Source organism: Amblyomma maculatum, chromosome 11 (genome assembly GCF_055883805.1).
Source record: "Amblyomma maculatum isolate TAMU_Amacu chromosome 11, ASM5588380v1, whole genome shotgun sequence".
Taxonomy (NCBI): Eukaryota; Metazoa; Arthropoda; class Arachnida; order Ixodida; family Ixodidae; genus Amblyomma; species Amblyomma maculatum.
The window spans coordinates 10841940-10866858 of record NC_139354.1 but is presented as its reverse complement, the minus strand read 5'-3'; the positions used below and the strand labels follow the sequence as shown (position 1 = coordinate 10866858).

Below are 24919 nucleotides of genomic sequence, written 5' to 3'. Positions count from 1 at the left end.
CCAAGTGAAGAATGAGCTATTATATCACTGTTTTTTCATACCGCGCTTCAAGACATGATTGTGACGTCACAGCCATCTCTCGGCTATCTAAACCGAAACGGGTGAGAAAAGAAAATTTAATTATAAATTATTTAGCGGTCGTAGGTGAAAACTGCGTGCGGATCGATATACAGGAATGACTTGCACATCATTAAGAAGTAAAATGCCACGAAAATTTGGTGTCTATAGTCCTTTAAGAGGGACATGAGTCATAGAGCTATATTTATTTTTTGCCGAATTGTAATAAAAATTCACGGCCTTACTGAATTTTTTATGCTGATTTCAAATATGAAATCTTTTTCCTTAGCTCAATTAGTTTGCAAGATAATAACTTCCAATTTTTAAGGCCTAAATTCTGAAATAATGAGTTGTTAAAAACTTAAAATTAAGGCATGGTTAGGTAGTTAGAAAAGCAAAGAATAAAATGTTGGGAGCAGCTTCCCGATATGTTAATTAGCACTCATTTTGCAGCCTTATTAATTTCAGTATACAAAACATGTCTACTAAGTAGGAGTAAACTTATCAGAATGATTAATTTTAACTCTAAATAACAAAATAAATCTGCTTCTAACCTTTCACACAGCATACATACATTCAGCTTCCCATTGCAAAACAAACTTCAGCTCTATATGTTTTGGGTGTCGAGATATTGAGGCTGCAAAACTGCAAGTGGCCGACAATGCATGTTTTGAGAAAAGATTAATAAAGAAATGGGATTATTTAATGAACATTTACTAGTGCAATACTGGTCTCTTTCATTAGGCTGGTACTGCCTGGTAGCAGCACGATTTTAATTTATTTTTGCAAATTCAATGAGTCCGAATTTCGCCAGTTAGTTGCGGCAGCCCATTGCGATCGAACAACCAGACTTCAATCCAAGACTCACAAAGACGAGCCACCAGCAACAAAGGGATGGACGCGCCAGACGCGCTACGAGCACTACTAGACTGGCTAGCACTACCGCGCTGCTACTTCGCTTAGGCTGGGCTTGCTTTGGCTTGGCCTTGGCAGTGCGCCGCAGTAATGTGGTCTGCTTGTTCCCATGCATATGCTGGCAGTTTTGTGCAACGAGGTGCACAGAATATGTGGTTAAAAGTTTTTTTTTTTTTTATATTGCATCCGGATAATAAGTTACAGGTGTGCAAATTATGCCAGGGAGCAAATTGTGCGATTAAATAGAGTATTATTTTCTTTTTACTGAGAATGAACATTTGTTAAACTGATTGTGAACAATCATGTGTAAACGCGTGCCGTCCAAATACAGTGCAGTCCACTTATATTGATACCAGATATATCAATATATCGCTTATAATGATCAAATTCTTGAAATTTATTCATTGTCCCCATGTAAAAATAAACCATATATAACAATTGATTATCGGCAGTGTGTCGGATACAACAATAGATTTATCACCGCCCGGTAGATGTTTACCACAAACATTTGTTTGAATGTTTGATAAAAAATAAAGTGCCAAAAAGAGAATGGCGTGAAAACTCGACATATACGGTGAAAACGGATGAGCTCTATCATCATCGCAATCGCTGCCTGCCGCTGCGCTAAGGGCGCGGGCTTATCACCATCGCTGATTGTGCGTCCGTGGAAGATGGCACCGACCACAACAACTGCGCGATTGCTCTCGAGATGAAATGGCAGATTCATCGGGATTTCTGGCAGGATTTCAAGGTTGGAAAGCCTCATCAAAAAATACAGGCATTCACACTGTGATTTTAACTATCATCAAGGCTAGTCGGTTCCGCTAATCGTTTTCGATCACACAAAAAGGAATGCCGCGAAGCGATGCTCTTTGCGATTTCCAAGCTTCAGCTGCTGCTCAAGCGAGCGTGAGTTTCCGACTTTTTTAAGTATGCTTAAGTTATTTTGTGGCTGTTGATATATCTGTAATAAAGTATTTAGTGCTCTTTTCGATGATTAACGTTGTTCAACCTGATTTGCTCATCGATGGTAAGGATGCAGGCCTACATTTCGTGGAAAAATAGGTGTTGTGCTTTTTTGATGGTTTTTCGTTTTATTATTTATTTTATTGCTAGTCCAGATATAACGATCAAATTTTCTGGTTTCCTCAATATCGCTATGAATGACTGCACTGTACAGTGTTTACTTTGTGCACCTATTTTCCACAAAACTTTGCCGGCCGTTCGCTTTAAAGGTACCATACAGACTTATTCGTTATCTGTAAACAAGAGAGGAGCCACCTTGCCTGTTTATTAACTCTCTGGCGAGCATAGTTGTATTCTTAAACCCTCCCACCGAAGCTCCACTCTGAACGCTGTGCAAACGCCCTTAATTTTAACCAAATTTGGTTATTGCTCATTTCAGTGCTACAAACATTTTCTGCAGCATCATCCTGTGTATCCCACATCATAATGAGCACCTCAGCAAGTGCAACCCGCATTTTTTGTTGAATATTTTTATGTTAAGAACCACGTTTCATTACCGCATGACGAAAAATGGCTGCCACTTAGCTTTAAACTGAATTGGCTATGTAAACAAGCTTGTAGCCGGCTGAATCCATAGCTGGCTTTGCACGCTTAATTGGCTCCACAGTCATAGCCAGCCATAGCCAGAGCCTCAGCCCTTTTAGCCCCAAGACTGCGTACGTATGCTTGCTGGTTAACCCTGATCTGTTGAAGCAGTGGTCAGCTTGGAGAAATAAAGGCCTTTGCTTCCGAGCAGACAGCTGTGCTTCGTGGGAGCTGGGACATTGTGACTGAGTTCAAGAACACATTATAGTCCTAAGTTAAGAACTGCTGCAAAAGGTTAATGCATTCTTTGCTAGCATCAAGAGTGCAGTGACAAGTAAATGGGCTCAGATATGATTTGAACACCCGATATTTCTTGGAGCTAATGTAAACAAGTGTCCACGCAGTTATTTCAGTTAATCGAACGTTTCATTTCAACAAACTTGTTGCTAAGTTCTCTTGAAGTTTCTTCCATGCTCTCCATGCATCCATGCTCTGTTATGTTAGCACATCTTCATAGCAGCCATTAGTGACCCCTTGAAGCTACTCTGATTCAAGAACTACAGTACTATTCAAGTAATGTTAGCTGTTTGAGAGTGGATACGCAGTTTGAAATGCATCGTGTTTCTTTCTTGCGCAGACTGTCTCTCTTTTTTGTTTTTTTGGCCTTTTTCAAAAATGGGGGTCAATATGGGGCATTTGTGTACCATGCACATTTGCACTTTATATCTCTTTCTCTGAATTTCTTTTTCTTTTCTGGCGGCTTTTTTTATGGCTGTGTGTCTCTGTGTTTCTCCTTCTGCAGTGTGCGTTCACAGTGAATGAAAAGATAGCCTGGGCGCACGTGGTCGTGCCAGAGGCAGTCTTTTCGGGACAGACGGTCGACATCTGGCACCCCCTTTCTGGCCGACAGGGCGAGGGCAAGGAGGGCAACATTAACCTCGTGTTGTCCTACCAGGTATGCACGGTGGCAGTCTTTGAGCTCTCGGCACTGCACGTTACATGCAACCGCCCTGATGGGGCCTGATGTGAATGCCACTGTCTTCTATTCGCAGAAAAGGCTGAGTATTCAGTGACTGTTGCGCCTTGACTAGTATCCTGACGTGCTGCATTAGTAATCAGCCTGGAAAAGGAGTGGTGGAAACAAGCTCCTGTCAATCACTACACTCGATGACAGGTTTTGTTGGCAATGAAAAAGAAAATTACAGAGCCAAAGCCTCTCTAAAAGTCTCTGTAGCAAGTTTGGCTGGAGGGCCCCTTGGACTGCTCACTGCTTAATTTCGTGGCTCAGGCCGTCACATGGTGTGGAGGAAGCCTGCTTGAGCTCGGCGATCAAAGCAGCCAGATTTGAAAGATAAGAAAATAGGGATGGGTGGAAATCTGTGAAAGGGGAGAAGAAAAGTAGCGGTAGAAAAATGGAGTGACTCTGTCATGGTCAGAGAGAGAAAAAGAAAAAAAAAAAAATTCTGAAAAATATGAATGCAGCGACTTTCTCACCCTTTTCACTTTTGACAACGGTTGGTGTTGGATCAGGCTCTCCAGTCCTTCTGGGCACAAGTGCCATGAGTAGTTTAATAATACGGAAGCATATGATGTCTCATCGTCATAGAAACACACCATTGCCCCAAGTGGGGCCATGAAAAATGGCATCATTTGCCTATAATTGAGAGATAAGGCAATTAAAGTGTGCCGGCAATGTAAGCATATGCATAAGAGTGCATTGTCAGCCTTATAAGTCTCTTAGGTGCCCCCTGTAACTGGAGTGAGAGTGTAGGAACAGCCAGTGCAAAGCAGCCGCCAGCTCACGCCAAATTGTTTGAACAGCACATTGCATAGTTGAATCATTTTATTTATTCATTTAATTTTTTTCTCCCTCACCTGAGTAACTGGCAGCATCTATGGAAACTTTTTGAAACCAGGCGCAGCTAAGCTATTCGTTGCAGCCAAAGAAACGAATTTTTCTGGGCTCTTCTAAATTTGAAAATTCAAATGTGAGAAATTGGCTTGGTGTAATGAGTGTTCTTATTATACTGTTTTAAGAGGCAACTAATAATTGTATTTAGAGAATACCTACACTTCTTAGGGATAAGAAGCATGCTCTGGCTTTTAGCCTCGGCTCCTCTGTAGGCATTTCGCCTCGGCTCTTTTAGCCTCGGCGAAATGTAGTGCAAATAAATACTTTTACTGGTCTTTCCTCGCTCGCTTTATATCTAGATGAGAAATGTTTCTTTTTCTTTTTCCGTTTTTTGCTATCCCAAAATTACTTAGTATTACGTGTGGATTCGTATTATATGTGGGCTTTTTACACTAATTCCTAGGGTTGTAGACATCAGTAAAAATGGAGTGCATGCAGTCAGTAACCTGTGATTGAACTTGAGGGACATAAGAAATATGTGCGTGAGCCCACTTCACTCAAAGCTTGGAAACTTCATGCCACTTCCAGCCTTTGAAGTCGATGCATTGTTTTGCTGTTAGCCTTGTGTTTGCTTTGTATTGTGCCTGTTCCATCTTGTCTTCCTCTTAATGTGCTTCTCTTCTATGTTTATTTGTTTCAGCGTTTTTCATGCCCACTTGTAAGTCTTCTTTGCCCCATATATCTTCTTGTTTGGTGAATACAGTGCAGTCCACTTATAATGGTATTTAGAAAACCGAAAAATCCGTCCTTATAACTGATTATTATGTCTAAACTGGTGGGGGGGGGAATATGCATGTGTTCTCTCACGCATGTAGTCTTCCTTACCTACCAGCAATGTGTGGATCGAGTTGACCAACACGAACCATCATAAAGAGCACTGAACACTTTATTGCAGGATACATAGATAGCCCTAGAATAACTTAAGTATCCTGTTAAAAGTTGGAAGTTCACGCTCACTTGAGCGGCAGCTGAAGCTTGAAAATCAACAATCACTGTGTCGCTTCTAGTAGCGCATATGCTGACGGCTGTCCTTTTGCATGCACGAAACCGATCAGCGACTGGATGAACTGCACGATATCCCCAGCCTTAATGATAATTAAAATCGCAGAGTGCGTGTGCCCGTATCTTCTCGTGAGTCTTCCAACCTTGAATCTGTGCTGAAGATCCTGATGAATTTGCTATTTCACGTTAAAAGTTACTGCCGTCTTTCATGGTCTGCACTATCTTCCACGGACGAACAATTGGGTGATGGCGGTAGCAATATGGCCAAACCCTTTGCGCGGCCACGGTCGTGGGACAGGCAGCGAGTCGCGGACCGTGCCGCCGGTTTGCGGCACTTATACCGAGTTTTAATGCCATTCTGTTCTTACTATCTTATTTTTATCAAAACGTTAGGCAATTTTCTTTCGTGGTAGAAATCTTCTGGCCAGCCAGAAAGCTATCATTGTATCCGATATTTTGCCGGTCGTTACATATGGCTTATTTTTACATAGGGGCAGTAGTTAATCTGATAAACCCCAAGAATTTTATTGTTATAAGTGAATTACATTGTAATATGCTTTGTGCCTAATAGCAATTTGCCATCAAACCATGTTTTTCATTAACTCTTTCGCTGTCGGGTGTTTCTGGCTGTGACGCACCCCCAGTGTCGGCTTGGTTTCAGGGAACGAGCATATCATGTAACGAGCATAGCGATTTATTTTTTATTGATTGCTATACATATAACATAGTCAACGGAATATGCACATTTCAGTGTTCTGCAGACGTTGTTAATTAACATCATCATCATTGTCAGCCTAACTATAAATTAGTTAAATAAGGATAATATAAGAAAAAACTGCGCAATACTTCTTGAGAGTCTGAATCCGAGCTCGGCTCGTATTTATAACCAAAAGAGCCATCGCTCCAGTCCGCAGTCAGTCAGCCCGGTCAGCCATCCGAAAGTAACCGCGTGCACGGAGGGCGCGCTTTCGGTGGCCAGCACGACGGAAAAAAATTGCACGTTGTGAAATCAAGATGGCAGAAGGAGATGGAAAGAGGTTAAAACACTCATGAAATCAACCTCCTTTGCTGCTGCTAGCCGCAAGCAAGAGCCCGGCAAGAGAGAGCGAAAACAGCGATCGAGTCATGTGCCGACGGCGTGAGCCCCTGAATTGACGCGGCTTCGTAGCAGAGACGAAAACAGAATAAAAATAAAAATCTGCAAACCTGCGGCAGATGGCAGAACAACCCGAACAATCCTGTGAGGGGCAAGAACGAAAACATACCTGTACGTTCATGACAGCGAAAGGGTTAAAACTACTGCTCTGAAATTATATGGGTTACTCTATGCCAGTGCTGCGTCACATGAATGTCAACTTCAGTGCATGAACATGTGGTACAGTAAAAGCTTGTTAATTTGGCCCCCGGTAATTAGGAAATTTGGATAATGAGAGGGTGATCCCAGCTAATGCCAATAAGTTTATGGTGTCGGACGCTCATTAATTCCGACAATGGGCAGCCATACTCTGGTTAATTCACGACAAGGGATCACGTCAAGCTACGACCCGCGCAGCACGTGTTCACCAATATGGACCTCTCCATTTCCGAAATGCGGTAGAACATCGTTGATACATTCCCAGTCCACGCGATTCCCCGTTTCGTACGCTGAAAACTGCGGACAGTAAAAACCTTCCATAGAATTACACCATTTTTCTCTTGGTTCATATGTTCCCGGATAACACAATTTTCCGGTTACTGCCTTCAAAACTTTGACTAACTGTGTTCGTATACAGTGAAAGCATCGAACCTCGATAATTCGAATTTTCGGGTAATTCGGACTACACTGCTTTGTGCATTTGTAGCTATAACATTCCGGCTCATCATTGCCATCTACAAACCAGAATTGTTATTAAATTTCTTCCATACTTACGACAACGCGAATATGGGCGGAATTCTGCGAGAACTAAGAAAGGAGCCGTTCATTCCTGGTGTCAAGAAATGCTAATCTACACTTCTGTGCAGTGAAAGTGCAAACTCTAAACGACTGTGTACCTCATGTACAGTTAAACTCAGGCAGTATGGATCATACGCTTCCCCGGCATTATTAATACATTTTTCCTGCATAAGAAAAAAGACATATCAAACGAGGTTTTTACTGTATAGCCCAGACGCTGTTTCAGACGCTCCTTGGTGCATCACCCAGATTTTTATTCGAAGGTAGTAGCGCAACCTTCTAACGACTATGCATCTATTCTTTGTATGCATCCACATGACTCTTTCAGCATGCTGAAATTGTGCTCTAGTCGCAGGGACTTTCACTTCGCAGCGTGCTTCGCCGCATGAACTATGCAGTGAAGCATCCTCAAAACACGGCGGGCCTTTTTTTTTTAAGGTACTTGTGTACTACCTCGCAGGGCTAAAAACGCAGCGGGAAACTCAGCGATTTGGAAGCACTACTTTAGCCAACCATTCTGTTGGTGTGCGCAATGTAAAGCACTTGGAGAAACTGTGAAAAACTGGAAATGACTGTGATGCAAACAATTGCTGTAGATTTTTCAGGCACATTCGCTATTTCAAACTTTCAGTGAATGTGAACATGTTTTTTTGTTCCTTGAAGGACGAATTAACACAATTTTACTGTACTTGCCTCCTGTAGGCCACTGTTAGGGTCCACGACATGAGCTGACAGGTGTGCACGGAACCCAAGTGCAGCAAAAAAATGTAGTAAGGCTTGAAAAAGGTACCATTGTATAAGAATACCGAAGCACGCTCCATGGTGCGTGGTGAAAGGGTATGCTTTATGTTACTCATTGTTTATTTTTTGGTGTGTGAAATGGGTGCAAAATTGTCTTCCAATTTCTGTCCCGCCTGTGATAATGTCCTTGAGGTGATGTAAGCATCCTGTAAGTCGGTAAATAAAAATTCGCTGTGAAGGGTGGGTAAGGGTAAAGAAGGATTCTGTAGCCTGTATTAGAGAACTTTGAATCACACAGTTTTTAGTCAATCTGGCCTGATTTTTTTCTCTTCTCTGGTGTCAGACATTTTCACTTTTCGTGGAACTCAAAGGTTGACGACGGCTTGATGGAAAGGTCACTTTAGATTCTTCAGAGTGGTATGGGATGATTTTTTAATTGAATTCTGGTTTCTGATAATTTATGTTGTTTACAAAACGTAGCTGTATACTCTGCTATCATCATATAACCTAGTATCATATAAGCATGGTGTCTTTCAGCATATGAAATTGGTAAAAGCGGCACACTCTCGTTAACTGAAAATGTTGAAAAGCTTCAGAGTAAAGGGGTTACTTCTTTTACTAAACATAATGTGCTCAGTATGCTTTAAAATTGGAAACTTTGCTATGAGCAGAGCATTTTGTTGTATAGCTGTGTTACTTTGTGATGGTCAGCACTTCTATTCAAATGTTGCCTTTTGTGTTCTTGCTTTCTTATTTGCTTTTGTGGCTTTGTATCTACAGAAATTGGTTGTATGTTGGGTGAATTTTCACATTGAAGGAAATGAAGCACACTGTGATAGTTTGTTAGCCCATGTATTGCAACGTCGGTAGCGGTTACAAGTGGTTCCTGATGTTTGGTGACTGGCGCGCTTGAAAATCCCAAAGGTTCGTGTTACAGCGAGAGCATCGATATAATCGGCAAGCGATGATTGCCTTTCTTTTTGTGGTTTTTCTGCGGCGTTGTTCCTGCGCATTTCTGGAATTATTTTAGTTTTGTGGACATACAAGGTTCTCCTCAAAGATAGTTTGGCTTGGCAGTAGTGAATATTTTGTTTGTTTGTTTCTGGTATGCTGTTGTTTGAGCATGATGCGAAATCTTGGAAAGGCTGGAGGTGGTGTTGCATGTCTGGCATTGCGGTCTTTTACCTCACTTTTTACCTGACCTTTCTGTTATTTAGTACGCTGAGAAGTACACTCACAAAATCACCCGAGAAGAGCATCAGAAATATATGTGCTGTCGCTCTGATTAGCTGAGCTTTTTTGGCACATCATCGATGGAAGTAACATCATTAGCTGTTGCCATAGAAACCTACCACCTGTGGTTGCAATGGCAACCCTCCGCCCTTTGTACCTTACAGCCTCAAAAAATGTCATGGGGATGCACTGCCAGATTGTGGTCGGCAGGTGGCACTGAGCGGTGGGCGGGGGCGTGTGACAATGCCAAACCAGATTTTATGATTGAGTTGGAAGGAGTTTCCGGGAAGGTGTTGCGGGTAAGGCCACTGTAAAGCTGACAAAAAATTGTCTCTAGGTGCTTTTTTTGGGGACACTAGGTGCAGCTTCTGGTGTGGAGCCGAAGCAAGGCTAGTTCAATTCTTCGGCTAAAAGCTGGTAAAGTTCCCCTGATGCCGTGCCCACCGTCATGCGGCCGAACGATCTGCTGCAGCCACATAGTCATGAACGCTTTGCTCCGTAGCCTTTTTGCAAAAAAGTTATTGGTTACTAGTAATCAGTTTCTGAAATAATTGAGCTATGCAAAACATTGCTGTTTGAAAAAAGCTATCAGTTATAATTACAAGTAATCTATTATATACAACTCTGCCTATGACTGACCCTGACTTGACCCTTGATTTCACCTTTGACCTTGACCTAAGCCATGAGCCAAACCAGTACTTGTCAGCACACTGCTATTTTCATAACCAGGTTAAGCTCCTGTTAACTTTTTCGGTCAATAGGTATATGTATACCATGCTTGTTGATTATGAGAGAACTTGAATATAGTGTTGGTTGATATTGTTGGGAGCCTACTACAGTTGAATCCCGCCACAACGAATACCGCCACAACGAAATTTCCGCGACAACGAATAATTTTTTATTCCCCGCGAGTATCCTATAAGAATTAATGGCCTAAATTTCTCTGCACAACGAACCATTTTTGCAGAGCGTTTCCGCTTCAACGAAACTTTCGCGTTCAAAATCGAAACCGAAACTAGTTTTATTGGCGAGAAGTCCAAGTCAAATCCAAAGCCACATTAAGCATGAAATCACGTGATTGCAGTTCCGCCATTTTGGCTTTGTGTCGTGGTCGCGTTGTTCACTCGCTGCCTTTCTCTTCGACAACGACGAGTTTTCATCCGCAGGACACGATGGCAACGCAAGTGAAAAAACGCAAAACTCTTTCCCTTGAGCAAAAAGCTCAAATAATCGCCCAAGCAGAAAGCGGAAGGAAGAAAGCGGCAATTGCTGAAGACTTCGGAATTCCTGCAAGTTCGCTGTCAACGATTCTAGGCAATAAGGACAGCGTGAGAATGGCACTTGCTTCAGGCACATCCTCGAAGCACAAAAAGGTGACGCGGCCCCTCCATGAAGAGTTGGACAAAGCAGTGCATGCGTGGTTTGTGGAAGCACGAGCCAGCAACGTCCCCCTGTCCGGAAGCATCGTCCAGCAGAAAGCCTTGAACTATGCATGCCTACTTGGCATTGATGATTTTAAAGCCAGCATTGGCTGGCTAAACCGTTTCAAGGCCCGCCATAACATCGTTGGAAAAGTGTTGTGCGGCGAGTCAATGTCAGCAGACGTGGACGGAGCAGCTGCTTGGAAGGCGAGTAACATGGCCGGAATTTTAAGCAACTTCGCGCCTGCAGACATTTACAACGCCGACGAGACCGGGCTATTCTACGAGATGTTGCCGGCTAGGACGCTCGACTTCAAGGGGCAGCGCTGTCACGGCGGCAAACACAGCAAAAAACGCATCACAGTGCTGCTTTGCACAAACATGGATGGCTCGGACAAGCGTCCGCCGTTAGTCATAGGGAAAAGTGCCAAGCCGCGCTGTTTTAAGGGAACTCGTAGCCTACCTGTGCAGTACAAGGCGAACAACAAGTCATGGATGACCCGCGCTATTTTCACCGAGTGGATGATGGCATTCGACCGCGACATGAAGCGACAGGGCCGTAAAGTTTGCTTGCTTTTGGACAATTGTTCAGCGCATCACTCCGACGAAGTCAAGCTCACTAACACGGAGCTGAGGTTTTTCCCTCCCAATTGCACGTCTGTCTTACAGCCTCTCGATCAGGGCGTGATTCTTAGCCTGAAGCGCGCTTACCGCGGGAGGTTAATTCAGCGGCTGCTTTTTAACACTGAAACCGGCCGAGACACGAAGGTGGACTTGTACGTGGCACTGCAGATTATGTCTGCTGCCTGGAGCACACTGGGGCGCTCAGTAATTGTGAACTGTTTCAGGCACGCCGGATTTGCCGAAGGTCGACCCGTACACTCTGCTGGCCTAACACCAGGCGTTACAGACGACGACGAAGAGGCGTCACCGGCTCCGGGGATCGCGGCCGCCTGGAAAACGCTGGGAGAAATAGGAACCGTGCCGCCTAATCTCGACCTCGACGAATACATCGGCGCTGACGCTTGTGTTGTTGTTCACGAAGATGTGAGTGATGAGCAGATCATAAAAGCTGCCCGGAATGATAAGGACTCTTCCGATGAAGAAGACGACGACGTACAGGAAGCGCCGGCTGCGGCAACCGCCGTACAGGTGATGGACGCTTTTGATGTCATCAGGAATTTCGTTGCTGTCCGAGACGACGATGTTGCAATGGGTTTGCTGACCGAGTGCGAAAATCGCGTGACGGCGTTGCTCGCCGTGAAGCGTAAGCAAACCAAGCTTACAGATTTTTGGCATTAAACGCCTTTGCTGCTGCTTGGGCAATTCTTTCTGCGTTTCACGTCAAATTTTTGCGATAACGAAGTTCCGCGAGAACGAATTTTTTTTCGTGCACCGTGAATTTCGTTATAGCGGGATTCAACTGTAGCCTATTCCAGATCATGGAAGTGTTCATACAAGCTGCGTGTTACTGCTGCTTCAGCAGTATCATGGGGTGCTGATGTCAAGCGATGGTTTGATGCAATTTATTTGATGTAGCCTGTCATTGTCCTATCCTCCAAAAAGAGTAGCACCGCACACTGATGTGGTTGCTACATTCTCATCTTGTGCGTGGTACATGTGTCACTGCAGGCAATTCCACCTGGATCCCTTGCGGCACCTCCTGTGGTACTTGTCAACACCCCGTACATGATGCCAGGCGTGGTGCAGTACCCAGCAGCTGCTGGTATGTAGCAGTATGTGTTGACAGTGATGCTAGAGGTATGGCGGTAGCACGACAATATTGATGACTCAAGCATCACCCATTAAGTCCTGAATGTGGTGCAGGGGTGCAGAGACTTCTGAATGCCGATTCCAAGACATATTTCAAAAGTGTCGTAGTTGTTTTGATTCAGTGTGTGCAGAGGCAACTGCATGCACATGAAACTCTTCAGTGCTATCTGTGGCTGACCAGAGTTTATGCCTTGCATTCTTTTTTGTTTGCCAGATAGCTGGTGACATTGAGCATTGATATTGTTCTCGATGTGGTGAAGTTGACCCGGCTGCATGCATGAGAAGTGTTGGCTGCAGAGCACTGTTGGGAGGAGGGCCCTTTCTAGTTTTACGGCTTGCGGTTTGATGCGTAGAATATTCTGCCGAATGGAAGTTTGGTAAATACAGTGAAAGCTCGTTAATTCGAACTACACTACTTGGTCCAGCCAAGCCCCATAGAGATCTGTGTATAAAAAAGCCCGTTAATTCGAACGCAGGTCAGTTCCGCTACGGATAATTTGAACTACGCGCTGCCGCGTCTAGGCGGCTTGGCACACATCACACGGAGAAAAAAAATAGTAAAGAAACATCTCCGCGATCGGTAGGCATAATTAGAGGCTGCGCACGTCCAAAACAGGGACAGAAGATGGAACCAGGTAAAACTATGGAAGAGTGGGTAAAACTTAAATGGCACCATGACTGGCGTGGCGGCAGGCCGGCAGCGTTGGAGGGAGGGGACGGCGGCGGCGGCAAGGTCAGTGCATGGCTGTGCGGCGGCGGCTGCCTGCTCTCTCTTCTGCGAAACCTCCGTAGCTCGCAACTAAATACTCGTTAATTCCAACCCTGTTAATTTGGAAATAGGGATGAGTACTGTCGGCGCGGTTGCAGCCAACGCCCATAAAAGGCTATGATCTCAAACGGGCACCATGGGTTAAACTTTTTTTTTTTATTTTTTTTTTTATTATTATTTTTTGCGATAGCCATCTATCCTTCCACCCATCAGTCGTCAATGGAAGCACGCCAGTCAGCCAGCGGCGATCATGACACCTGTTTTTAGCACCATTCGTTCCGATGATTTGATTGGAGTGGCAGTAGACGGCGCCGCCCACCCAACGAACGTACTGAAAAGGAGGCTTGCACAACCGGACAAGCGCTGGCACTTTGCCAAGCTAGCTTTCCTCCCCCCCTGCCGGAGCTAAAGTCAAAAGATAAACACACAGTTATCACCGTGCAGCATCTTGGCGCACTGCCAAGAAATGTGTTGTGGACGGAGGGACGCGCTAATGACTGACGCATTTATTATTATCATTTTTTTTTTTTTCAGATTCGTAGGCACGAACAGGGCTGCGTGGGTTCATTATGCGAGCGAGTTCGTTACGCGACTAAATACGGTACATTTACCGTAATACAAATTGTTTTGGTCAGTTTTTTCGAGGCCATTCGATAATTCGAACATTGGATAATTCGAACTTTTTTCCCGGTCCCGTGAAGTTCGAATTAACGAGCTTTTACTGTATGAGTGGCGGCGCTATACCTTTAGTCCAACGTTTAGGAGAAACCTCCTAAGGTGGAGCAGATGCACTGGACTTAGGTGGATATCAAGGCTATACTTTTTCATGGAGTCTTTAAGGGGATACTCTGACAGTTCGATATAAGCCTTAATTTGATTTATTTTGGTTCGGTATGTCCGGGATCAGCGGTAATTTCTTCTTGCTGACACTCATCTACAGGGCTAAGACTTCCAGGCTAATGAAATGGCCTGAAATTGAGTTGAGGGCGATGCAGCTAGGTAGGTGCAATGTTACATGGACGATAACAGGTTTGTTTGACATACAGTGCAGCGCACTTATAAGAACATTGAGAAAACCGGAAAATCTGTTCATTGTGACGAATTATGATTATATCTGGACTGGCAAAAAGAAAAAAAAAAAAGAACAGAGGACCACACTCATATTTTCCCATGCATGTAGGCTTGTCTGATTTTCAGCGATGAGTGAATCGGATAAAAAAAAAAATGCGGATCATCATTAAGTGCACTGAACACTTTATTATAGAATATACATAAATAGCCATAAAATAGCCTACGTGTGCTTAAAATAAATGGGAAATTCGCGCTCGCTTGAGTGGCAGCTGAAGCTTGATAATCGCCGTGTGCATCACTCCCAGTAGTGTGTTAACTTTAACGAAGAGTTTTGACGCTTAAGCCAGGAAGCCCAATGTTTTGTATAGGTTGCCCACGTGATTATTGAAACGGGCGACCCCGTGTCGAGCTGCATGGTGACCGGAACTCCGTCCCAGTTTAACAAACAAGCGAGCGGCTTGACTGCACCGAGAGCCCCGACATAATCTTTTACAGCGTCCAGCATGAAGGTATCGGTGTCGCAGGCGCTGTCGTCTCTCAGCCCCAGCACACTGATGGCTTGGTGGTGCTCTTGGCATAGTTGGCAGCTTATTATATGTGCGACGGAAGCAGGTCCTCGCAAGGTGCCCACATTGGTGGCACTGGTAGCATACAGCAGAGCTGGAACGGCATGCTTCTGAGCTGTGCCCCTCGCCTTCACACCTGAAGCACGACATTTGGTGCCCCTTCCGCAGTGCACTTTTCTCTGTCACCGCATACACGTCTTCGTCTGACTTGGCCCCGCATATTCCTTTTTCGTTGTCATCTGCCAGTTCCTCTGCTACTAGTCATTCTTCAGCCTCGCTTCTAGTCGGGCCTGCCTTTGCTAAAAACTGTCGATGCACACTGGAACTCTGCAACCCACATACGGTCCTATCTCGTAGCATTCTGTCCAGACTGTCTCCAAAATTGCGCATGTCTGCCTTCTGACAAATGGCCACCTGAAATTCTTTAACCGGCTCGCCTGGCAACTGGTTGCGCATGAAAAACTTGTAAGACTGGGCTATCTCGTTAGGCTTCGGCAAAAAGTAGTTGCGGAAAGGCAACAACATCGCTGTACAAAAGTTTGTTCACCTTGGCTGACGCATAGCGTCCTGTAATCAAGCCCACCGTGTTGGTGCTCAGCGTTGAGATAAGTAGAGCCCGTTTTTTCTTTTCATCCGTAACGCCATGACCCTTCAAGAACGCCTCCAAACGAACTTGGTGCACGAGCCATTTGTCGACGTCCTCGTCGACCGGAGGTGGGCCTGCGTAGTTGCTCATTCCTTCTCCCCGGTGGTGTTCGTCGAATCATCCCATCCTCGTCGCCACTGAAGTGGCTTAACGCCTGCACTTGGGAATGCCAGCAAGGCAAAAGCCAGCTTTATTGTGTTGGACTTTGCTTATATGCCCATGCTGGTAAGAGAAAGGGAATCCAGGGAATGGAAAGTAATAGAGGCCGAGAGCTGCGGCGCGCTGACGTCATAACAGTGGGGATCGGCATGAATCCATAATCAAATTTTGACAGCTGCTTCAGAGGTTTATTGTGCCATTTTTATTACTCGTGGCGTGTTGTTTTATCTAGGCTTCAGGAGCTTGGCTTTTTGTGTTGCCCTTGCTTTTGGCGGGCACAGCTGCCGCGGCTGACATAATATACGACTTTTGTGTTTCACAGCTGCAGCTGCTTCGCAGTGCGATCGCATGCTCGAAGCCTCAACAATATGTTCAGTTGTCTTTGAAATTGCACATCGGAATTTCTGTTCCTCATACGTTGCGTGTATTTTCGGTGTGAAAATTTCCCCTGTTGGCAAGGATAATCGAGCTTCACAATTTTTTTCTGTAAATACACCAGCAATATGTGAAAACCATGAAGTATCAGCTTCAAAAAAAATGTACAGTGCATGCAGGACCTCCTTCCCCACTGGCCAAACTTTTATGGATCAGAAAGTCAAGTGGGTATACATGGGCTGGTCTTGCAGGTGACTCAATTTTCCATGCATAAACTGTGCCAACCACACAACTACCACTGTATAAAAATGATGTGTGACCTTTGCAGCAAGTTTCAATGCAAAGAACTTAGCATCTTAACGAGAATGAATTTCAGAGAAATTGAAGCCTTAGTATGTGCTTCATCATGTTTACTAACCCTTAAAAAATTTATTTTCTTGCTCTTCAGAAAGGAATGCGAACATATTGTGAGCCTTCCGTGGATGTTATTTCATTTGTATATGCCATGATCTTCCTCTTTCATTTGTACATACCATCATCATCGTCCCGCGGCGCCGGCTCCGGCACGCGCCTGGGTTTTGTCACCGGATTAAAAACGCTAGACAAGGCATCGCTGGCCTTGCCGTCACGACCTTGCCGTCTCAACCTAGCCTTCTTTTACAAGTGGTGGAGGTCGAATTCGATCCCCTTGCTGCCTCTCGCTGGAGCTACGTTCCGGTCGCCGTTTGGCAACTACAACCATAACCATGTCCACCGAGAGCAATCCCGACCCGGCCGGACCCTCTACCTCAGCTGCACCGATGCCTCCGACTCTGCCCACACGTCAACGCGACCCACCGCTGTTCGCTGGTCGTCGTGACGAAGACGTGGATGACTGGCTGGACACATATGAACGCTGCAGTGCCTATAACCGGTGGGACGATGCTTTAAAATTCCTCAACGTTTCGTTCTATCTAATTGAGGTCGCCAGAAACTGGTTCATTAATCGCGACCAGCTGCAGTCCTCTCGATTACAGCCCGGCTTCGCAACTGGTCCGACCTCTGCTGACCTTGATCTGCGGGCAATGATACGAGCAATCATCCGCGAGGAGCTTCAAGCCCTCAATCCTTTCTGTCGACATGGCTGCGATCATTCTTCCGCGCCTCCTAATGACGCCGTTAACATGATTAAAGAAGAGTTAGCTACCATCAGCCGCCCTATGACAACCGAACCTTCTGCAAACCGCCCAGCGCCGACCTACGCTCACGTCGCTACATCCTCCCCTTCTTTGGTTCCCCCGCCCCAACCAGCACCAACATACAATCACGTCAATGCAATGGCGATGGCTCAACCTACACAACCCAATTACGCACCTTGGCGTCCCCCCCGACCAGTCTGCTATTACTGTGGTATTAGAGGACATATATCCCGCTTCTGTCGTCGCCGCCTCCAGAACGAGCGCCGTGGTTACGACACCTTCGAATGCGACATGCCTTCAACCTCATATTATCAACGGCGGTCTATTCCAAGCCCACCTCGACGATCCTCCCCACCTCCAGTATCTTCCTCTGAGCCTCGTGGGAACCATGTATCCCGACGCCGATCCACATCCCCATACCGCCGCTCAGTTTCCCCTCTCCGCCCCGCAACCGTTCTCCCTGTCCGCCATCCGGAAAACTAAGTGTTGCAGTTTCCGGAGGTCAAACTGCACTCTGCGAACTAACTAAAAGTCCTCCTGATCGCCCGTATAACGTGATTGCTGTTATCGCTGAAGGTTTACCGGTTGAAGCTTTGATTGATACAGGGGCTGCAATTTCTGTCATTCACGCTGATTTGTGCTACCGTTTGCGAAAAGTGACAACCCCATATGATGGGCCTGAACTCCGTGGAGCCAATGACGTCCCTTTGCGCCCTTCAGCGAAGTGCACCGTACGAGTTGTTATCGACGGAATCCGCCATCATGTGCAGTTTGCTGTGCTCTCACCTTGTGCGCATCTCATGATTTTCGGATGGGATTTTTTGTCAACCGCTTCAGCGTTAATTTCTTGTGGTGACCGTCTTATCCATATGACAGACAGCGATTTTTCATCTGACTTTTCTGAACGACATCATCCCCTCGTTGCCGCCGTTGATACTGTTTTGCCTCCTCAGTGCGAAAAACTGCTTACTGTTGTTTCTGACCACATCACTGACGGGGACGTACTCATTGCACCATCATATAGTCATCTTCCACGCGGCATCGCCTTCCCGTCAAGTCTTGTCCGGTTCCACAACGGCTCAGCGACAGTAGTGGCCACTAACACTTCACATGAATCCCTCGTGCTCCCAAAAGGAACTTCTCTGAATTGTATGGTGGATGCTCAACCTTTTTCCCTGATGGTGCTCACCGCCCCTCCGCCTCAGCAACGTGTTTCGACAGACGTCTCTCTTTCTGTTCTCGCAAAGACTATTAATCCTAAACTCCCGCCGAACCAACGCCAAGAACTGCTGACATTGCTTCGACACCACCAAGCCATTTTTGATGCCACTTCCACACCTCTGGGACGGACTAGTGTTGCACACCATCGCATCATTACTGAAGGTAACTCTATCATTCGCCGACGGCCTTATCGGGTTTCCCTCTCTGAACGAAAAGTAATTGAAGAAAATGTAAATGACATGCTCCATCGCAATATAATTCGTCCTTCAACAAGCCCGTGGTCCTCCCCAGTAGTGCTAGTTAAAAAAAAGGACGGCTCGGTACGCTTTTGTGTTGACTACCGCGCACTCAACAAAATTACCCGCAAAGATGTATATCCGATGCCGCGAATCGATGACGCCCTTGACTCCCTCCAAGGCTCCGAATATTTCTCGACCTTGGACCTTCGCTCAGGTTATTGGCAAATACCTATGCACGAGGACGACAAAGAAAAAACCGCTTTCGCAACACCCGATGGCCTTTACGAATTTAACGTTATGCCTTTCGGACTTTGTAACGCACCAGCGACATTTGAAAGAATGATCGACACTGTACTTCGTGGCCTAAAATGGAGAACCTGTTTGTGTTACTTGGACGACATTGTTATCTTTTCGGCAACCTTTAATGACCATCTCACGCGCCTGAATGAAGTCCTCACCTGTCTCGCTTCGGCAGGCCTTCAGCTCAACACCAAGAAGTGCCACTTTGCACAGAAGGAAATTAGAATATTGGGACATCTGGTCAGCCATGACGGCATTCGCCCTGATCCTGAAAAAATAATCGCGGTCTTGAACTTTGCTCGTCCACAACGGACTACAGATTTGCGCAGTTTCCTCGGCCTCGCGTCCTATTTCCGGCGTTTTATAAGGCATTTTGCAACTATTGCTGCACCACTTCATGAGCTACTAAAAGCACGCAGCCCTTTCGTGTGGACTGAGCAGTGCGAAACTGCTTTTAATGACCTCAAGCACGCCCTCACATCAGACCCTGTTCTTGGCCACTTCAGTGACAGCGCTCCAACTATCCTGCACACCGATGCCAGTGGTCACGGTCTTGGCGCTGTACTTCTGCAGCGTGATGCAACATCGCGTGAGAAAGTGATTGCCTTTGCCAGTCGGACTCTCACTCCAGCTGAGAAAAACTACACCATTACCGAGCAGGAGTGTCTTGCTGTCGTCTGGGCTGTCCAAAAATTTCGCCCTTACCTATACGGTCGGCACTTCACAGTTGTGACCGACCACCATGCTCTTTGCTGGTTGTCTTCACTCAAAAATTTGACAGGCCGACTTGGCCGCTGGATTCTACGCCTGCAAGAATATCATTTCGACGTCACTTATAAATCTGGTCGCCAACACCAAGACGCCGACGCTCTCTCTCGCTGTCCCCTTTCGGAATCCACTTGCTGCTTTTCTTCCCAATTCATTTCCACCTCTGACCAGAGCCGAGCATCTCTTTGCCCGACTTATATCACAACCGTTTGTTTTGACGACTCTGGGAACAAGCACGCTCTCCGCTCACAGCAATTAGCCGATGCCTACTGCCGTCCTATCATCGACCGCCTTATCGGCGCTTCGGACCCTCCCAATGCTAGGCTTCGCCGACAGCTTCGCAATTTCAAGCTCGAAGATGGCATCTTACTCCGCTGCGTGTATTGCCCTGATGGAACTCGCTGGATCCCAGTCGCGCCGCGTGTGCTTCGCCCACGTATACTGGCGGCTCTCCACGATGACGCTACTGCAGGTCACCTTGGTTTTGACAAAACCTACGACCGCGTGAGAAAACGATTCTTTTGGCCTGGCTTATCTTCTACCGTTGCCAAATACGTCGCATCCTGCCCTCTGTGCCAACGTCGCAAACGGCTGACTTCTTCGCCCGCTGGCCTTCTACAACCTCTTCCTTGTCCCTCCACGCCATTCGACGTAGTCGGCATCGACTTATATGGTCCCCTACCTCTCTCCTATGGGGGTAACCATTGGATTATAACAGCTGTCGACCACCTCACACGCTACGCTGAGACAGCACCTGTACCGACTGGTTCCGCTGAAGAAGTAGCAAATTTCTTTTTGCGATCAATTGTATTGCGTCATGGCGCTCCTCGGGTGCTCCTAAGTGACCGCGGTACAGCCTTCTTATCGAAAGTCGTTGCCGAAGTTCTTCACGCCTCATCCACCCTTCATAAGACAACCTCAAGCTACCATCCCCAGACTAACGGTCTGACTGAGCGATTTCATCGCACCTTGTCGGACATGATATCAATGTACATCACACCAGATCATCGAAATTGGGACACTATTCTACCATTCGTCACATTCGCCTATAATACAGCAGTACAGCGAACTACCGGTTACTCACCATTTTTCCTTGTTTACGGCCGTCCTCCCACTACAATTCTCGACGCTTCCTTCTTCTCTACGCCCGACTACTCCACATCAGTACCTACCCATTTTTTATCTCGTGTGGCCAGATGCCGTCATCTTGCCCGCGTCAACACGGCAGCGTGCCAGGAAGTCCGCAAAACTCGCTATGATTCTACACATCGAGTGGTCTCTTTTCGTCCTGGGGACGAAGTACTGCTTTACACACCATTGCGCAGCGCTGGCCTTAGTGACAAATTCCACCACCGCTACGTAGGTCCCTATGAGGTCATAAGCCAAACTTCTCCAGTGAACTACAAAGTGACGCCTGTTGATCCCCCAGCTGATCGACGCCACCGTGGAACTGAAATTGTTCATGTGTCTCGCCTGAAACCGTTTGTGCGCCGCGATGCATCGGTTAGGTAGGAGCGGCCAGGCTGGCCGCTTCCGACCCCCCGGGAAGATTGTGTGAGCCTTCCGTGGATGTTATTTCATTTGTATATGCCATGATCTTCCTCTTTCATTTGTACATACCATCATCATCGTCCCGCGGCGCCGGCTCCGGCACGCGCCTGGGTTTTGTCACCGGATTAAAAACGCTAGACAAGGCATCGCTGGCCTTGCCGTCACGACCTTGCCGTCTCAACCTAGCCTTCTTTTACAATATATACAATTTTTTTTTTCTAATCTATTCCTGCCTCCAGGTTACGTGTACCCGCCTTACACTGTCCCTGTGGCGCGTCCTGGCATGGTGGCGGCTACTCCCGGCTACAACCCGGCTTTGCAGCCGGCTGCTCAGCAGCCCCCACCTGTTCCCATCACTGAAAACGATGTGAAGCAGGTGAGGGTGAAACACTGAAAAGTGTCTACCTTGCAGGCTGTTCAATTCAGGATAAGATACAGTTGAACCTTGTTATAACGAACATCGATACAGCCGCTTATCGGATAGAATGATGTAAAAACAATGTATGGTTTGTCTGTGCTTCATTTCTCTGGGAGTTCTATGAAAAGAAATTGGCCGCACAGTCCCAACTTTGCACAATGTGTTGCAGTGTTATCTTGGGAAAAATTTGGAGAATGGGAGAAAAAGGAGGGAGCATTCTATAGTGGAACCGCTGATATTGTAGGAATAACTTTCATACTCTCAATATATTCTTCTGGACAAAGCATATTTGAACCTTTATCTTTAAAAGCTGGGCACGGTGTTGCTTGGTCATTGCACTAGATACAGCTGAGCTACAGGGTGCTTAACGTGCCCAATCAACTGCACGCTCATTGCAGGTCCAAGAAATGTTTCCTGAAATGGACGCAGAGGTGGTCAAGGGAGTCCTTGAGACCCATCGAGGGAACAAAGACGCGGCCGTGAATGCATTGCTCTCCATGAATGATGCCAACGCTTAGGGTTTCGTTGTGTACATTAGAAATAAACGAGAGAGATTTTGCCTCCCTCGCGCGCGACTTGAAGCATGAAGCTGTCAGGAGGTGATTGTTAAACTCTTTGCGTCAGGAGTCACTAACCGCAATGTTAGAAAAATGAGTGTTTGTGAAAAGTGTTTCTGATCAGCTGCTTCTTGAAGTGTGACTGCGAGGTTAGCTGACCTTAGGTGTCATGTCTTTGAAAGCTGCAGTTGGCAGGGTGGTAGTTCGAGCAAGCTGCTGCGGTTTTGGGTGTGTTAGTGTGACTCCAAAGTTTGCCATTGCCTTGAGCAGTTTGCTGAGGCTGTGCGAAAAGTTTGTGAGCTAGAAGTGGCCTGCTTCATCAGCTCTTTTATTACGATGTTTTTTTTCCTACAGCGGATAGCTATAGTTGAAGCCTCTTACAGTTTGAGGACATCCTTGTCAGCTGTTCTGGGCTAGCGAAAAGTATCATTGGTTAGCTGTTTTTGTATAAATCTTTTTTAAAAATGTTGTTCTTTTAATTTACATACTGCTGATGCAACATGCTCTGTGTTACAAAGTATGTAAAGTAAAAAAAAATTACTTTTTTTTTGTAATCTCAGGCTAATTTGACTTAATTCAATGAACCAGCTTACTGTGGGTCATTCCATGTACTATATATTCCTTTTTAGGCATTTTATTGTGAGTGATCCATTTCAGAATTTAGTATGCAGTGCTAACCTTCCACCCTTGAATAGACCTCAGTGTGGAGCTTAAGCTGGAATGTATCATTTTGTTAACTCATGCTTAACAAGGCTCTCTGGTACAGAGATGTGTTTAGTTTGACCCAAAGTGGTGGTACGGGGCTGTTGTCAGTTGGGTCCGTTTCTTCTTGGCGAAAAGTGCACTATTTGCGTGTGCAAATATCTGTTGCAATTTTTTTTGCACCCTAGCTCGCAGGAGTGGTTGCTCCAGCCATATCTAATGTCGAGAGAAAAATGCCTCACCATGCTTTTCATGCGCATGTTAAAATGGAATTTTTTGCCAAACAGAGCTGTACTTTATTCTCGTACTACTCACACTGAGCAGTTCTGGCGATTGTTTAAACGAAGAACAAGTCAAACGTTGCTGAACATACTAGTACCTGGGGACAAAGAGTAATCGGGATGCGAGTCTTAGCCAAAGCCCATAGCTCCATTATTAGCTATTGACTTGGATTCACGCTTTCAATATTGACAGGTGTATTCGCATGCCTTTACGTGCGAGCTGAAAGTCACAGCACCTCTGCACCAAGGAGAATTTTCTTTTTGTATGGGAGGCTTTTGTTCAGGATAACACACATGCTTGGAAACCTTTTTTCTGATCAATTTTATGTGCATTTCAGCGTTTGAAATGCTCGTTGCATCAGAGTGAAGCAGAGCTTAGTCTTGCCTTGGGTTTTTCATTTATTTCCTCGTATTTGTGATGTAATAACACGTTTTGTCACATGCTTTTGCTAGAAGTTGTTGCATATTGAACCCTTCTTTCTTTGTGGCGGCTCTGTTTCAATATGTGGTGTGGGCTGTTGATGAGCTTATGAGGATTTGAAATTGCATCAAAGCTTCAACTTGCTGCAAATAAAAACATGTTGAATAGTGTGTTGAATACTGGCTTCTATAAAAGTGCTGCGGTACAAGAGGACTGAGAAGCAGGATGGAAAAATAATATAGTTACCATGACAATGACAGTTCTAGTATTAGGCTTATTTTTGATATGGAACATGCTGTTGAGAAAAATGAAGCACATTTAATGTCTTTTGCACAAAACTATATAAGTGTGTCATGCGCTACGTCATTTATTTGCTGCATAAAGATAAGGAACTGCTTACACCGCTTCTCCCACTTAACTTTTTCAGTATTTTATGCTAATTATCAGCAACAGGTAGAATTCATATATCAGAAATTTTCTATATGTGGTGGTGAGGTCGAGCATGCCTTGTCTCCCGAAAAAAAAAATGTTCTGCTGTTCATATTTTTCTTTTTAGGGAGTCTTCCTGAGGTACATCTTAGAAGCATACTAGATCGATTCTATGTTTGTTTGCCTTGCAAAATCTGCTCTGTTGTAACCTTCAGTAAGTGCTATGCATTTGAAAGGTTGTCCTAGCTTGTAATGAGGACAGTAAAGCTTGGCAGCCACCCATGTGCAAGAACCCTCAGGGCACAAACTTGGTCATTTGCATGTAAATTTGGGTGGCCATGTTTTCGGTGCTTGTGTCATGTTGTGGGCTTGTTTGTTGCTGTTTGCATGAGCCGTTCACTGTTGCCGTGTCTAAATGTTGAAGCTTGAAATGCAGTTCGGCGTTTTTGCAGTGGTGAATGTATGAGGAGTTCAGCAAGCATTTCTGAGGAAGCAGAGTAGATTTCTTCGATTTTTTTTTTTTTTGTTCCTTCACCGAGAAACATTGTAGTGTGGTCATGGCCATGCCTAGAAGTGGTAACAGTGCCATTCGACCTGTGTACCGGCTACGCAGGGTCATATATCTTGTCACTTGTCAGAAGATTATGTACAACTTTCATCTGGTTTTTCTTCCTGTGTACAAGTGCTGCGCGGTGGCAATGTGATAATAAAGATGTTTCTTTTCTATTAA

The 24919-nt window shown here is 45.5% G+C and overlaps 1 protein-coding gene across 3 annotated transcripts in view; it reads left to right on the top strand.

Moving 5' to 3' along the window:
- Positions 1–24919, top strand: part of LOC146172852 (toll-interacting protein B-like) — a 36679-nt gene extending 11760 nt beyond the window's left edge. For all 3 annotated transcript variants that reach the window (XM_084585074.1, XM_084585073.1, XM_084585072.1), the window contains exons 5-8: positions 3326–3478; positions 12398–12491; positions 21621–21757; positions 22198–24919. In XM_084585074.1, the coding sequence (XP_084441200.1) occupies positions 3326–3478; positions 12398–12491; positions 21621–21757; positions 22198–22317 (504 nt within the window). In that variant the 3' untranslated portion in view covers positions 22318–24919. The remainder of the gene's footprint in view (positions 1–3325; positions 3479–12397; positions 12492–21620; positions 21758–22197) is intronic.